We start from the raw sequence: 16,906 nt of genomic DNA, 5'->3' as shown, positions 1-16,906 counted from the left end.
TAATGTTGTGTGCAAGAAGGGATGTGTGCAACAGAGTGACACCACAGCTTCCTACTCTACTGGCTAATGAAAAATCTGTGCTGTTAGATATGCCTAATTTGACGGAGTGAACTTGCTAGTTTTCAAATCACATAAAGCTAAAGTACATTGACGGTGATGAGTGGTACACATTTGCCAGCACAAATGTGTCAGTATATTCAGTTCTGTGAATACATTAAGCACTGTGGATGCACTTAGCATAATGCATTTGCGTTTTAACGGCATATTCTGTGGCTGGATTGATGTTTGCATTTCTTTCCAGTATAAAATGGTGCAGAGGAATTCCACCAATATAGCACAGGTTCAACTTCATTCTCAGTAAAGTCAGTAGCTTCAGTAGGAGCTGAATTTGTCTTAAGATCAAAAAGAAAATTTTGATTTTTGCTAGTCTGTTCTCTTCCTTACTGCTTTTCCCTTTCCTTTAGAGGTGGCAATCTGAAGCTGTCAAAGCATCTTATTAGCTACAGCAATGGCTGAAGAGAAAACATTTAATTTTGGAGAAATGGCAAGAGTGTTCTGGCATTATTTCTCTATCAGCTTCTGCCACTCTCCTATCATTTAGATTCTAATTGCTACAAATTACAGTGTATAGCTTTTATCAGTTGTGGACCAACAGGAATTTTAGACTTTGGACTAATGTTCTCTGTGATATTGTATCTAAACAACACTGTAGATGCTGATGTGCAGACACATGGCCACTGTGAAATGAACTGAGACCACTCACTCCTGCCTTAGTAAAAATGAAATGAGAAACTCGGGTTGCCTAGATGAAAAGCTGCGTTTCACAGGATCAATACCTTTCCCTTCAGTGGTGGGGTGAGATGACTTTTTGTAATGGACAACATGTAAGGAACACAGAATATTGTGCCCCTAAATGGTTCCCTTTCCTCTGTTTCCGTAACATGTGGTCTTGATTTTGACTGTGGCCTTCAGCAATGCAAGCTATAACACTATGATACCAGAATTTAACCTGCCAACATGTACACTCATCTGCCTTACTGAGAATCATTCAGCTTCAAAGCTTTCTCTTAAACCTTGCTTTGGTTTTCTGATGCTTCGGGCAGCTGCCAGCATCTTTTCCAGCTCCTGATGTTGGCTTCAGATCTGGGGCTTGTCCCTTATCTGGTGCAAGCCAGGTAGCAGCCCCTCCTCACTTCTTCCCCACTGAGATGAAGGCCCCAAGCGTGGAGTAGCGAGTGGGGAGTCACTGTGCTCTGCACTCACCACCTTGCCTCCATTCTTGCTGGGCTATGGGGAATTAATGCAACCAGCCCCTGATCTGCCCTGTCTCGTTCCTGCAGAGGAAGATCCGGCTAAGCCAAAACTGCTGATTCTCGTGCCTTTTGCACGGGAGCTGATCCCGGGTGTCTCAGAGATTGGGCAGGATGGGCTGTGCCTGCCTGCAGAGAAGCAGGGACATCCATCCTCCCCTCCACCACACAGCTCTGCTCCCCATGTAAAGAGTGGATGCAAGGATCTCATGAAAACCTCCTCTTGTGAAAGGGCTCCCAGCACAGGGAAAGCCTCTGTCACAGGGGCTGAAGGCAGCTGGTGAGCCAGGGAGGGCTTTTGTCTTGGAAAAGGCGGATGTCATGCGTGCAGAAGAGTTAGTCATGTGGGAAAAAGGCAGCTCGGGGGATTAATAGGACTATTTGCCCAGCCCTCAGTTTGAAGCACAAGGAAGAGAGAGAGGATCTGGGTTTGTCCCCCAGCAGCGCCCAGGTGTGGCTGCAGCAGTGTGGGCCCTCTCCCAAGCACTGCTGCGGTATCAGGACACTATGCAGAGGGGCTGAAGCCACCCCCGGGCCATCCGCTGCCTCCAAAAAGCCGCCTTATGGGGAGTCCTCAGAGCAAGGATTTGCCAGGTACTTAACTGATGTGAGCTGCTCTTTGGCAAATGGCGGAGGATTGGGGCAGACTGTGGGGCAGCTGGCCTACGGCAGCTTGTCCTCCCTGGGGACGCTCCAGGCCAGGTAGCCCTCAGCACCGTGCAGACACAGTCCTTTAGAGCCCCTCTCTGCAAATCAGTCCCTGAGTAATGCTTATATCTGTCTTTTATGCACTAGGCAGAATGACAAAGTGCAGCAGAGAGCTTAAGCAGTACTCCTGCCTGGAAAAAATTGCCTGATAATGGTGTTTTAAGCAATTTTAAGGGTGTGTGGTGCCCAATACACAACACAGTGGTTTCTCATTGAGGCATGTCCTAAATGCAATTCTCTGTTATTGGAGTCCTAGTTTTGTAGCACAGCTCAGCCAGCAACATGAGTGATGAGGCAGAAAGCTGCTCTAACAGAGCCAGGATACAGCTGAACATTGGTGGGCAGCTATTTAAGCAGATGTCAGATGACTTGGACCCTCGGGACTACCGGACGGGGAGTATCAGGTAGGAGCTGGGAGCCACAGCTTACACTGCAGACCCAAGGTGTGGAGGGGAGGACTGGCACACTGGATCATGTCAGGGTACCCACAGCCTTTGCACTGTAATGGTGGCAAACTGACATAGTCATCTTTGCTCCAAGCCAAGTAGGCTGGCTGCCATCGCATACAACAATTTTTTTGATTGAGACCAGATTTTAACTCCCAGTTGCTTTTTCTCTGCCACCCAAACCCACCAACTGCTGCCTTGCTGCTCTTGCTGGAGATTTGAATTTCCTGAAAAGGCTGGAGGTACTTCCCTTTCTCAGTTGTTTGCTGTTTCCTTTGTGCTGTGGCACAAACTGTCGCCATGCTCTCGCTAGCTTTCCAGAGCAGCCTGAAGGTCCACCCCCAAGGAGTGCTCCAAGCTCATCTGAGAACAGGGACATCCTCTCCCCAAAAACCTGATGTCACTGTGTCAGGCTACACAAATGGAGCCCAGCCATCCTGCAGAAAAGCCTGCTGTGGTAATAAGGCTGACACAAACAACTCTGTATCCAGGGGTCTCCCATGTGTCTGCTCCATGGGAGCAAATCCATCCATGAAAGTATGTTGTGGTTGGAGTCCTGTGGCTCCCACTTACATTTTGGCTGTTGCTCAAAACATAAGTTTGTGCTAATTCGTCTCAGCTTAAAGTTTTTTCCTCTTGAGATAAGGCAACGGCAAGAAGGATGCAGTGCAATTCTTGTATTATTCTTCAGATATAATCTGTCTCAAGCATTGCATTTGGGTGTGTGATAGAAAAGAAATTTACAGCATAATTCCATGTGTCTCTCCCTGCTGTACTTTCAGCTCACAACAATGCTTGGACACACACGTAAATGCAGGTGCAGACACATTCCGTATATGAAATGAGGTGATGCCCTTTTCTCCCTTCCAGGTACACCCCAGGTACCCCACTGCTTGGTCATGCAGGCACCCTCAGGGTGCCAGGGCTGTACATGTGCAGGTGGCAGTCCAGGCTGGAGTGAGGAGCTCAGGTGACTCCTGCATCATGGCAGGGAGGTGAAAGCTAACAGGGCTGTACCTGAATAAGACACCAGAACACTGTAAAGAGGGGGGAAAATAAGCCCTGCATGTAAAAAGGGAATCTTCCAGCCCTGTTTTAATACCCTAAAAGTACTGAAGTACTGGGTCCAGTGATTGAACAGTTAACTTATCAGCATAGAAAAAAAAATGAAAGAGTTAAAACAAACAGCACAGTCCCTGCTTTCTACTGAAGGAGAAGAAACCCTATCAAGGTAATAATAGACGTAATTCTCTGCTCTGAGAGACAACAGATGGAACAACAACAGAAAAATTCAACATTTCACCACGTGACAGTCTCACTGGCAAATTAAGGAATGATGAGTTAGACAAGAATCACAAAAAGCACATAATAACTTAAAAACCATGCTGCATGGTACTCGGTCAAGGAGAGGGGCCATTTTAAGTAATAGCTCTCCTGGGCCTTGCTGTATTCCAATTGATCTGGATGTGGGAAGAGAAAACCTATTAACAGGCTCGTGGGCACTGCCAGGCTGAGAGTCCTCTGCAAGATTACAATTCCAAATGATCATAACAAAATTGGAAAAATAGTCTGAAATCAGTGTGAAGGACTTCAGCCTAGACAAATTCAAAATGTATTACTGATTAGTGCTAACCTAGAACCAGACGTAGAGAGACAGAAAGGTGAATGGCTGAGGAGGTAGCAGTGCTACCAGAAAGGAATGCAGTGGATCACAACTGGAATACAGCTAATGTTGCCAGAAAGGTGTGTATCAGCAAGGTACAGCGTGTCAAATGCAGATGGTGATTGCGCTACTGATCACTGATAAGGCTTTGGTTATGGTCAGATGTGGACACCACCGCTGAGGTAGCACATATTCTGAAGAGTCTGGATGGCACCAAGAAGAGCAATATGCAATTTAGGGAACGTGACCTCTGGGGAAGAGTTGAGTGAATGTTGTTGGCTTTCCCTTGGAAAAAAAAAAAAGAGCTTGTTAGAGGATTGCACATGAACAACAGAGGTCACTTGTCCCTGGCCGACAGGACACAGGTGTCAGAAGATTTTGAAGGAAGAGGCTTTCTCAGAGTCCGTGGTTTCTGGCTCTGCTGGCTGGCAAAGCCTGTTGCTGGTGGCCCTGCTGAGGCCATGCTGTGTTCAGCCTGTCACAGACGGGAAGGCTGGATGGCCCTCTTGGGGTTTGGCAATGAGGGAGGTGATTGCTGCTGCTCCTATGCAGGCAAACTCATAGTGGTTTTGGAGAAGATCTGCTGGGAACTGGAAACCAACCCCATGGATGTGGCTGCAGAGTTGCATCTCAGAAAGACACTCCTCGTCCCAAGAACGAAGCATAATAACACAGAACACAACCAATCGGGTGATCCTGAGCAGACGTAGGCTAATTTAAAAAGGACTAAGGTATTGTCTGATCGATAACACTCAACCCAAGCTGCATTTCCAGAACTAATTCATCCATTGATTTTCCCATTGATTTGCAGTAAGTGCTAGGTTCCTAACTAGATTAGCAAAGGTATTTAGATATTAAACTGGAGTCATCTCAGTAGTCTTAGTCATTTTAGTACTTAAATCCAGTTGATTTATAGTTTAGATTAGGTCTCTATGCAAGATGCTGTGATCCCACAGAGTCTCTTGCTAGTTTTTGATATTCCATTGAATACCTTTATAAATCTGGTTTTATATGCCCCCCGTTGCTTTCAAAATGAGGTACATCCTCCAAATCACTTGGGCTTTGAAAAGCCCTTTAAGACATAGGCCTAAACACCCAATCAGGTACACTATGTCAGGGTAAATGGGGCTTCTTCCTGCCCAGGAGTTAAGGTTCATGACTTGGTGTTTCAGTGAAGTTTCTAAATATTTTTACAGCTTATCACCAACCTGTTAAAGGATTCACAGATTCTGAGCTACCAAAGACACTGGCAGGCCATAGATAAAGTGACCAGCTGTATCATTGACAGCACATTTGGGAAACATTAACCAAAAGTAAAAGCCTTTTATAAGAGGGCCATAAAATGGTAGGAGTAATTATGTTTTTTCCGAAGTTAATCATTGACTTTTGTTTATTTGGCTTTTTATAAAAAAACTTTTTCCTTTCTCTCCTACAATGGATAAAACCTATAAAAGGCTCAGCAGATTAGATTCAGTCTTTTTTCTTCATGCTAGCCATTCTCGAAGACTGATGAGACAGAGCCCAACAGAGAAGCTTACCTGAGGAAACCTACGTTTTTGGGAGGTTCTCAACCCGGACACAAATATGTTGGTCCACCTCTGGCTTCTCTGTGGTCTGACTGCTGTTGTGACCCCTCAAGATGTGACACAACAAGCCCAAATGTTTCTGGAGGAGTTTAATATGAGGGCAGAAGTTATCAGCTACGAAAGCGCTCTTGCCTCATGGAACTACAACACCAACATTACCGAGGAGAATGCCAAGAAAATGGTAAGCGCTCCATCCTGCGGGCTTTAATGTTGTTTTAGGAATCTGACAGCTAGTTTATTTTGGTTCCACTGAGGTTGGCTGAAATTTGGGTCCTACTTTTTTGGAAGCTGTGGTTTAGTTTCAGAAGGGTAGAGGGGCTTGCTTTAACATAGCAGTGCCTCACTGGAGGTACCTGGGCCACTACCAGCCTCTGCAGCCTAGGGTTGGTGCCTGGGATGCTCTTGCACTGCACAGGAACTGCTGGAGGCTGGACTTGTCCCTAGCCATCACCTCAAGTCACTCTGCTGAGTGGAGGGAAAAGCCGAGGGAGCGCTGCGTGTTCGCTCACAAGGTCTGAGCTGGATAAACAACTTCCTCCACTCAGAGTCCACTGCCACCGGTGCTTCCCAGCATGGTGTTTCTATGTGAGGCTCCTTTCTTCTTGGAGAAGGCACAGCCTGGAGAGCATGGTCTTCTCCCAGGGCCCGTGCTAGGTTGTGCTCTGTGGTGAGAGGGAATGGGATTCAAATCGTGAGCCCACATGAGCTCAGGGCCCCCACTTTTCACAAGACTGAACTAACACTGGGCCTTTCATTGACACAGACAATGTTCTCTGTTGCTGAAATTGTTTTACTTGTCACTGAATATGCAAACATTTTCTGAATGTATGTATTGTATTAAATGTTTGCTGATGGTTTTAGATAGGGGTTCATACACTTTACCCAGTAGAATACCTCCCTCCTCAACCCCCCATCACTCTTCTCATAGTCCGGACTCTTGGTAGACTGCCTGGAGTAATTAAACTGGGAAAAAATAAAGTGAGATCATGCATTTCCAAATGCCAGCAGTGGAGTTTGTAGTGGTCTAGTAGATTGGTTTGAAAGTCAGTTTCTATCTGCAGGAAGGACCACAGCATTTCTACTTATTCTGTCTTGCAACACACTTCTCAACACCAATCTCTAGCTGTCTCAGCCAACAGGGTTTCTGGATGAGTACCATGTTTATCAAGACCAGTCAGCCATGATCTGGCTGGTTACTGATACTGCCATGCCTCATCCTAGTATCTCATAACCTTGGAACCTTCCAATATGAACAAAAACACCTTGAATGTTGTGGCTGTGTGTATTTTAAAGTTAACTCAAGTTCCAGAGAGAAACAATTCGGAGCATAAAGTGAAGCTGAACATCCTTCATCTACTTCTGCATAAGACTTTGCGGTCTTCTGGCTTAATTAAAACATGGTTTGATTATTGTATTTCTTAATTAAAGCAAGGAGACTGGTTGCTGGAAGAAATCCTAATGACTAATCATTATCAATCTGGAGGCACCAGGTACTTAAACTGTAACATTTCCAAATGTGTGAAGTGAAAGCCCCATATAGTACTTTCAGCATTAATGAGATGATAATAAAATACGTGAGGAGATACCAGCAATAAGAACCAATTAGTGCAGTGCTCAGAGAGGACGTTTTCTCTTGCTTGATCTCTTCAGTAGTGCTGATAATAAACTCACTGCTTCCCTTCCTCACTTTCTGCTGGAGGAGCAGAGTTAATGAATATTGTCCCTTCTGGCTCCTTCCCATCCATTTTCCTTGTAAATTGGGCCACAAACCCTGTGACTATTCCTCTGACTTATCAACCAGTTCCTCTAATTGGGGAAAAATCAGACAGTGAGCTAACTTCTCACTTTTTGTAGCCAAAGAGCCCCCTCTTCTGCCCTGCTGCTCCTAGGGCACCTCTCTGTCCCTGCTCAGAACAGGGAGTTCAGAAGCAGATTTACACAGTGATGCTCTTCCTCTGAGTACTTATCAAGCTCTTGCCCACTGAGATTTGCAAGCCACTGAGCAGTGGTAAGTCTGTTTGCCCTGCTCCTGTGAAGGGGGAGATTTTGGAAAGCCTCCTGGGAATAGCTGCCCTCTTGCAGAGGGGCTGCATGGTGAGGGGGAGATGTGGGGATGGGACTACCAAGGGCTTACATCTGCTACCACCTACAGCAGGTACGGCGTGTCCATCACGCACAGGGCTGGACAACCCAGGCACAGCCCTGGTGAAAGTGTTGGCCTTGTCATGTGTTTGCATAGGGGTGTAGTGTGCCTGAAAGAGCTCTTCAGGCACAATATGACACAAAATCTGTGTTTCCTGATGCCACAGCAGGGAAGGACAGGTGTTACCAGCACCCTCTCCACAACCCAGGAAGCTCTGGCATGAGCACCATTACTTAAACTATTCCAAGGACTCAGGTTAATTAGTACTGTACTTGTTGCTATTTGGGCTGATGTTCCCCAGGGCTCAGTACTGGGGCCACTTCTGTTTAATATCTTTATCAATGACATGGACAAAGGAATTGCGTGCACCCTCAGTAAGTTTGCAGATGACACTAAGTTGAGTGAGTGTGTTGATCTGCTCGAGGGTAGGAAGGCTCTGCAGAGGGACCTGGATAAATTGGATCAATGGGCCGAGGCCAACGCTATGAAGTTTAACAAGGCCAAGTACTGGGTCCTGCACTTGGGTCACAACAAACCCATACAGTGCTACAGGCTTGGGTATGAGTGGCTGGAGAGCTACCTGGAGGAGAAGGACCTAGAGTTGTTGATTGACAGGCAGCTGAACGTGAGCCAGCAATGTGCCCAGGTGGCCAAGAAGGCCAACAGCATCCGGCCTGCATCAGGAATAGAGTAGCCAGCAGGATCAGGGAAGTGATCCTTCCCCTGTACTCAGCACTGGTGAGGCCATACCTGAAATACTGTGTTTGGTTTTGGGCCTCTCACTACAAGAAGGACACTGAGGCACTGGAGCGTGTCCAGAAAAGGGCAACAAAGCTGGTGAAGGGTCTGGAGCACAAGTCTTGTGAGGTGCAGCTGAGGGAGCTGGGGTTGTTTAGCCTGGAGAAAAGGAGACTGAGGGGAGACCTTATTGCCCTCCACAACTACTTGAAAGGAGGTTGTAGCAAGGTGGGGGTCAGTCTCTTCTCCCTCATAGCTAGTGATAGGACAAAGGGTAATGGCCTCAAGTTGTGCCAGGGGAGGTTTGGGTTGGATATTAGGAGGATTTTCTTTACTGAAAGGGTTGTTAAGCACTGAATAGGCTGCCCAGGGAGGTGGTTGAGTCACTTTCCCTGGAGGTGTTTAAAAGATGGATAGATATTGTGCTTAGGGACATGGTCTAGAGGTGGACTTAGTAGGGCTGGATCGATGGTTGGACTCCATGATCTTAAAGGTCTTTTCCGACTGAAACCATTCTAAGATTCTATGATTCTATAATGTGCTAAACTATATATGAAAACATTGAAAAAAAGGTGAATAAGACAGTCCCAAATCCAAGTAATGTTCTTATAGTGTCACTTCATGCTCTGAAATTTGGGAGTTTGACAAGTCATGATATGTAATTGCAGCAGTGGTAAAAGCAACCTGATGCAAAACATTCAGGGTTTGCACGCCCAATTTAGGCACCTGTTTAGAGCCTCCTATGCCCAAGTATAACCAAGTATAATCTTTTATTTACCAGAACTTCAGGAGAAAGTGATATTTGCATAATGAAAAGACTCAGTATAAATATCGTGGCTGTTGTCTGTCACTGCTACTGAAGCAGAAATGGGGAATGATGTCTAGGTCATAGACCTCTTGTGCCCTGGCTTGTATCTGGTTTCTGTTAAGCACAGGTGGTGGAAGGAAAGCACAAAGGGAAGAATACGTGGTGACTTAGAGTATCAGGAAACACAGCAAGGTGATGCTGGATCAGTTATAACAAGCATGGTGTGAGGAGAGAGTCCTGCTTTTTGCTATTTCCAAAGACAACTGGTTATCTGGATGTGTGAATAAAATGAAGCCAAAAAGTTCTCCAGCCATTTCACTGCGTGGTGCAAGTGCTCAGCCTGCAATCCACAGATGGTCTCCACAAATGAAGTTCTCCCCAGAAGTAATATTTTTGCCCACTGACTACATCAGGCTGCTGCATCCTTAGGAAGGAGTAATTCAGGGTTTGTGTGAATCCCTTTCAGAGCGAGGTGGAAGCCAGGTGGTCTGCATTTTATGACAGGGCCTCCAGCAATGCCAGCAGCTACCCATTAGCCAGCATCCAGGATCCTCTCATCAGACTCCAGATCCAGGCTCTCCAGGACAGGGGATCATCTGTGCTGTCACCGGAAAAATATGACAGGGTAAGTGGCTGAATGTAGCTCATTTTTGCCAGGTGAGTTGAGCTGCCTCCCACAACCCCCCTGAGGGAGGGCACGGTGCTTGCTTTGGGATGATGCCATATCTCAGCATCAGTATGGAGTATGTACCTGTACAAGGTGATGACAGCAGCTCGAGATGGGAGGGAGTGACTGGCTTAGGAAGCTGGTTCCCACTCAAGTCAGCAGTTTTGCTGTGTACTCCATGCAATGACTTCCAAACGCACACACGCCTCAGAGTTGTCCTTGCACAAGTGGCCGGAAAAGTCATAAAAGGAAAAGAAGGCCCATGGTAAGTGCTTGGCTAAGTCCAGACCTAGGGCAATAAGCAGAAAGATGGGTGAAAGGACATTCAGTGAGTTGAAAAGGTGGAGGTGGAGGAATTCTTTATTTCTCTGCATACATTACATTATCAAACTGAAAAAGAGGTGGTTTTTTATGCAGTGGGTACCCTGGGATGCCCGAAACTGGGGAGGGTTGGTGACCTCCTTCCACAGAAAGCTGCTGAAGGCCAGCAAGGTTTAGCAAGATTCATAATAAGATTTGACATTTCCACTGAGAAGTTTGTGTAAAAGGCATGTATATGTGAAACTGGAATGAGTCAGCTACGCAGACTCAAAAGCAATTTATAACCAAACACCTGAGGGTTAAATTAATGTCATTTTGGTGGAGATCAAATTGAAACATATCACTGAGTTAGTGAATCCAATAGTTCTGATTATAGAAGGATCCTGAGATTTTTCTGCTAAGATCAACAGTGCTAACCGCTATGCAAGAAAAGCAGCAGACTGGCTGGATCACCTGTCTGACCCGAATGAGATATGTTTCTGGAAAGACAGATTACCACGGAGGGAAAGCTGACAGTTCATAAGAACTTACATTTGTTTTGGAGCACAGCAGTGCTCCATGTGCATTGATGGTGATTCTGTCTCTATCAAGGAAGTATTTTCTCCACTATCCTCCCTGTCTAGATACTTGCAGTTTCCTTGATAAATGGCCTTTGGGGGTGAAATTACTGATTCTTGCTTGAAAAGTGACTTTTTCTACAGTCTGATGGGATTCCATAGAAAAATTTAGATATTCTTCACTAACACAAAAATATCCTTAGGTGCCCACTTATTTTCATGCTGACAGAGAGAAAGTTAGAGTTAGTCATTAACTACCCCTCCCACTGACAGCTCTACATATTTCTGGTGTAAAGCTTTAAATGAGAGATAACATTGCCCTAAAGAAAAAGCTACAAGTGGTGCAAGTTTTTCTTGAGGTATGAGAACCTGAAAACATTTAAAAAAAAACCCAAAACCATAATCATAGCTTCTGAGATAGAACTGAACGATTTCAGTTGCATTTGGTCTTCAGCTGACCCAAGATGTGAGCCACAATTTCTTTGTAATGGAGTATAAGCAGATCTATGAAAACATTGCGATGGGATGTCAAAATACCACAAGAAACAGTCAGCCTGGCAGCATCTGCAGAAGAGGCTCTTTTTGCTGTCATCCAAAACCACGAGCTACCTGGAAGGTTTAGGTGGGGCCATGCTTATGGAAGCACGTTGGTAAACTGTATCGGTTTATTGATCCTGTATATTGATATCTCTTCCGTCACAGCCTGTGCTCATTAAATCCAGAGCTCTGTCTGACTGGATATTAAGGACCTGTAGATTACGTCATATATTTGGGAGATTATCTCTCCTTTCCAGCTAGGTCCTGGTTCAGTAATGAATTTAGGGAAATTCCTTCATTAATCTCTACTGTGCTTAAACATATGCTTAAATGTTAAGCTGGTGAGTGAAGTGTTGAATCGAGCTTTTAAGGAATTAGCATAATTGGCTGTTATTTTGCCCAGAGTGGGTTTCTAACAGGCTATCTCGCATCTAACTTGCAGCTGAACACTGTGTTAAATTCAATGAGTACCATCTACAGCACCGGGACCGTCTGTAAAACCACTGAACCATCTGAGTGTCTGGTGCTGGAGCCAGGTACGATACTAATCGCTGCCCCTGCTGTGTCCTTTACACCGAGGGTTCAAAAAGAAAAAGCCCAAGGGTGGATGCTGACTGCAAGAGAACAGGCTGTAGTTTCAGTAGATATATCCTGCTATCTAAAGCTTAGTCATAATTTAATTGCACCTTGCAGTTCAGGGACCTCTAGCGGGCCTGCTGCCCACGAGACATACTGTCTCCTACTTGTAGTAGACAAAATTTGGAGAGCGCTGTTCAACCTGTGTGACAGCCATCCTGTCACCTGGGGTTTGCCTATGTCACAGAAAGTCTATTTTTTCCCCCTGTCATCAAGGTCTTGTTGGACTCAACACTGAGTTGAGGCCAGTCCATAGAACCCTACTAACTTAAGGGAAGCTACTGCAGAGAGAGCATTTAAGAGACTCAAGATCTGCTCCATGTCTCTCAAAGAGAAGAAGGGGGAAACCTTAAATCAGAAAAGGATGCAGTAAAATAATGGGATAGTTTGACATATCCAACACAAAGTGTTTTCTTCTTCGTTCATGAGGTTTCTTTCACTTTCGCTCATTTTCCTGCTGTGAAAGAAAAATAAAGATATTCTGGTTTTTTGAGACCTAGTACTTATTTTTCCGTTCTGACAGGTCTGGATGCTATAATGGCTGACAGCAAGGATTATCATGAGAGACTGTGGGCCTGGGAAGGCTGGAGAGCTGGTGCTGGCAGGATGATGAGACCATTATACGAAGAGTATGTTGAACTTAAAAATGAGGTTGCAAAGCTTAATGGTAAGTCACTTTTTTTTTCTTTTTATTTCTGCCTTCCAGAAATTAACAAACATACTATAGTCTTGCACAATTTGCATGAGAATTCAAAACCCATACTTTACACATGGATGAGCAGTGCTTTGCACATAATTTGCTATTCATGTGCACATCTCAGTGAGAGGCAATGCAGACAGGTGCCATTGACCAGATCAGAGGTCTGTCACCAGGCAGGAACACAAGCAGGATTTCTTTGTTGGCACCTTTCCTGAACACCATAATGTATCAGTGCCCTTCATTGCACACTGCCTTACCCAGAACTGCATTGCTGGAGACTTATGGGCAAGAATGCTCAATTTAAAAAACTTCTGAGTGCTGCTGAGTCTTGGTGACGTCTGCTCTTTCCTATTGGCCTTGACCTTCTTGCACCAGCCAGAAGCAGTGGTACATTTGTAAGCATTATGCCCTAACTGGGATCATCAGATCTGGTAGGCTTGGGCCAGCAGATGCAGCCAGGTGTTTAAAAAGGATTTTGCACTAAGGAAAATGTGATTCCAGTTAGAGATCTCCACACAAATCATAGGGAACTATATTTTAAAGGGACAGAGGCAGGCAGCTGCTAATTTTCTCTGAGTATCTTCTAAAAATGGTTCTGAAGTAGGCACATGATATGTCTCTTGGCCAAACTGCAGCAGTATCACCTACTTTACTATATTCCTTGTTTTTTGAATACTGTCAAGCTGGAGCTCCACTCCAGGAATAAGAAATTATAGTCCAAATAGTTAGACAGGACAAAAAACAAACATTAAGAAATGGTAATTATGACTTTCCTCCATATCACTAAGGAAGAGATCTCAGCTAAGAGCCATTTCTACTCCAGACTTGATGGATCTCAGTGGACTGGAAGACTTAGTGGAACTGGGACCTAAATTTCAACCCTGGTGTCTACACCTGCCCTGGTAGTTTTATTGCTGGAGGAGGTAGCCCATATTCCAGTGCCATCAGCTGTGAGAAACCCTTAGTATCCTGCCTAGGCAGAGGCTGCCCTCCCTCATAGCCACAGGAGCTCCAGTCAGGTGTGATGATCTTGTTTGATCTCCTTCTTCAGCTGGAATGACCCTAATTAGCAGATAACGACAACTGCAATTTCTGCATTTCTTTAAAATCTCCCATACCTGCATGCTCAAGGGACAGAGCTTTGGGGGAGCACTCTTCTCCTGTATAGACCCAGAACATCTTGTGCTTTGCTGCTTTGTGCTGTGGGAGAGACTGTAGGTCTGCATGGGATCAGCAGGGAGCTGCACTGCTCCTGCAGACCTGAGCAGTGCCATGTGCAGTGTCCTGATGTGACACATTTGTGCTTTACAGGGTATTCTGACTACGGGGATTACTGGAGAGCAAATTATGAAGCAGACTATCCAGAAGAATACAAATACAGCCGTGACCAGCTGATCGAAGATGTGGAGAAGACATTTGAGCAGGTAGAGGCAGGAAAAGGCTCTCATCTGGGCCACAGGGTTGTGTTTTGTCATGGTGGGCTCATGTGTTGGTGTTATGAAGGAAGACAAGACCTGCTCTAAACTGCCTGATCTCAATGTTGGGAGACGTACCAACATTTTTACCTCTGAAGCCATTCTAGGACCAGATTGGTCCCCTTTGGCTGCACTGTGCCAAATCCTGGGAAAGAGGGAGCTCTGCAGATCCGTGTCTCTCCTCCAGGTATGGCCCATGGCAGGAGGTGTATTTCCCATGGTGTGGATGGCATCCTTGATACTCTGCATCTAAAGTTTGCAATGCTCCTTCTCTCATACCTGAGGACTTCTGGGTCTAGGATATGGACTCAGCACTTGAGCCCTGAGGCAGGAGGCAAAGCTCATCTGTAGCTTTGGGGCTCATTTGCTGGGAGAACTTTGTCGGATACACTTTCAAGGCTGTCTGTTTAGGAGGGATGAATAGTGTAGAGCAAAGAGAAAATAATTTGTTTCCTTCTCCTCCTCTGCCTCCAGATAAAACCTCTGTATCAGCAGCTGCATGCCTATGTGAGGCACAAGCTGGAGCAGGTCTATGGCCCCAAGCTCATCAGCTCCACAGGAGGCCTCCCTGCTCACTTGCTAGGTACGTCCAACGCAGCTGTGTTGTGCAAGCCTGAATTTGTACACAAGATGGTCACCTTCAAGGCACATGGGAACAGAGTAATCTGCCTGTTTAATCAGGATATTAACAAACAGGTTACAGATAAGAGAAGGGGAGAGAAGAAATGGAGAAGCCGCCCCTGGCAGAGATGGCGCAGGTGCTTAGCAGCAGAGGTGGGTAGGGAAGGCAGATGTCGTCATCCTCATCGGAGCTGGTGGCACCCAGTTCAAAACTCCAGGACTGGGCTAGGACATTTTCTTCCCCTCTGCAACACTTGTCCTCCTTAGAAAAGAGAGTTTCAGAGAGAGTTGGTTTTTCTTTCAAATCTTAACCTAAACTCCCACCTTTCATGACTTTGCTTTCAAAACATGCAACAAAAAAGCATGCAACATCAAGCTGCTGTAACTGTGATGTATCTGAATATGACAGCGGCAGTCACATGGACTAACAACATGGATGTTCAGTTGTGAATAGACCTTTAAGAAGGTGATCAGTCCTGAAACTGTGTTAAACAGGAATAGCTCATCTTGGGAAATAAAAGAATCTTTGATCTGAGTTTGACCTATGCTTGGCTTCCCAGAACTGTTTCCTTCCACATCTGGATCAGATCTGTTTAGATGTATAGGAGTCCCTATTTATGACACTGCGCAATTTATAGAACTGTCTAGCACTTTTGAACAATACATAATGATTTTTTTAAAGTATTTCTGTGTTTCTCTCTTTTTTGAAGGTGACATGTGGGGTAGATTTTGGACAAATCTGTATGCCTTGACCGTTCCTTATCCAGCCAAACCAAACATTGATGTAACTTCTGCGATGGTTCAAAAGGTAAGACATAACTTTATGCAATATACATTATTTATCAAACTTAGATAGTATAAAAATTATACACCACATGTCAGCTGCCCTCTAGAAAACCATATCTGCCCTAAGACAGACACACTGTCAGCAAAGCATTGCTTTCTGCATCCTTTTTTGCTCTTCACCTTATGGTATTAATGCATTTCCTATGGTACCGTTTCACTTACCTGTTCTCTGTTTCTTCTCCACCCTCTTTGACCAGCCTAATCTTGTCTCCAAGTCTATTTTCCTCAGAGACACCTATCCATTAAGAGATAGATTTTGCACATATAAATATTTCAGGACTCGTGGAGTTGGTTTGTATCAAATATGACCTTTGCCAGCCATTACCATAATCAAATAGTTTGTATATCTCAGGGTGGGGTTTTTTGCCAGCCTTGTTTATTTGAATGCAGCTAGGAAACTGCAATGCTGCCTGTTATCTTTTGATAACTGCATAGCACCATAAGGTCTGTGTTTGAGATCTGTAGTGCTAACAGCCGTGACAGCACCTTTACCAGACTGAGAACATGAGTGAAGATAACTCTCTGTAGTCTTGCCTAAGCTTCACTGCTTTTATAAAATAAAAGGCAAATAGTGGAATTTGATTTCTGAAATGTGATTATTCACTGGAAATCTACCCTCCTATCATAGGAAGCTCTCCATGCAAATGTTATGCTGGCAAGAGAATAAGTAGCTAAATTTGATTCATAAGGAGTTTGCACAAGTCTGCATTAATCCCACTCCTATTTTACAGTATTGAACCCTTTGTAGTCATAAATTTGTGTATATCGAAGTACCACTGTAAGGAGGGAAGCATTACTTATAGAGTCTCAGGGCAAAGGCTGGGCTCATCCTTGTTGGTGGATGTGCCCAATCTAGGATTCTCATCCAGCAGAGCTGTCTGCCACTGAAATCTCTACAAAAACTCAGTCCAATAAGTGCTATATAAATCACGAAAACTGCTGAATGACAAAATTATTCTGGATTATATGCTATTGCAATCTGACAAGCAACTCCTCTAGCTATATATTTGCCATGTTTTATAGTTCTGTCTGAGGTCTCCTCTCATACTCATCTGCTGGGTGTGCAACTCCAGTCCCTCAAATGAGTTGTCCCCAGCTGAAGTGACTGATGGGTCGAATCCCAGACCTGCCATGGCACTGTCAG

At 45.0% G+C, this 16,906-nt stretch overlaps 1 protein-coding gene across 1 annotated transcript in view; it reads left to right on the top strand.

Moving 5' to 3' along the window:
- Window positions 1-5,711: 5,711 nt before the first annotated feature.
- The window catches only part of ACE2 (angiotensin I converting enzyme 2), a 25,767-nt gene continuing 14,572 nt past the window's right edge, over window positions 5,712-16,906 (top strand). Inside the window, exons 1-7 of the mRNA XM_010180401.1 lie at window positions 5,712-5,894; window positions 9,869-10,027; window positions 11,927-12,020; window positions 12,644-12,787; window positions 14,132-14,244; window positions 14,770-14,878; window positions 15,627-15,724. Coding sequence (XP_010178703.1) covers window positions 5,712-5,894; window positions 9,869-10,027; window positions 11,927-12,020; window positions 12,644-12,787; window positions 14,132-14,244; window positions 14,770-14,878; window positions 15,627-15,724 — 900 coding nt within the window. The remainder of the gene's footprint in view (window positions 5,895-9,868; window positions 10,028-11,926; window positions 12,021-12,643; window positions 12,788-14,131; window positions 14,245-14,769; window positions 14,879-15,626; window positions 15,725-16,906) is intronic.

This window comes from Mesitornis unicolor, unplaced genomic scaffold, assembly GCF_000695765.1.
Source record: "Mesitornis unicolor isolate BGI_N332 unplaced genomic scaffold, ASM69576v1 scaffold6793, whole genome shotgun sequence".
Taxonomy (NCBI): Eukaryota; Metazoa; Chordata; class Aves; order Mesitornithiformes; family Mesitornithidae; genus Mesitornis; species Mesitornis unicolor.
The sequence above is the reverse complement of the archived record's forward strand: the minus strand, read 5'-3'. Positions and strand labels throughout refer to the sequence as shown.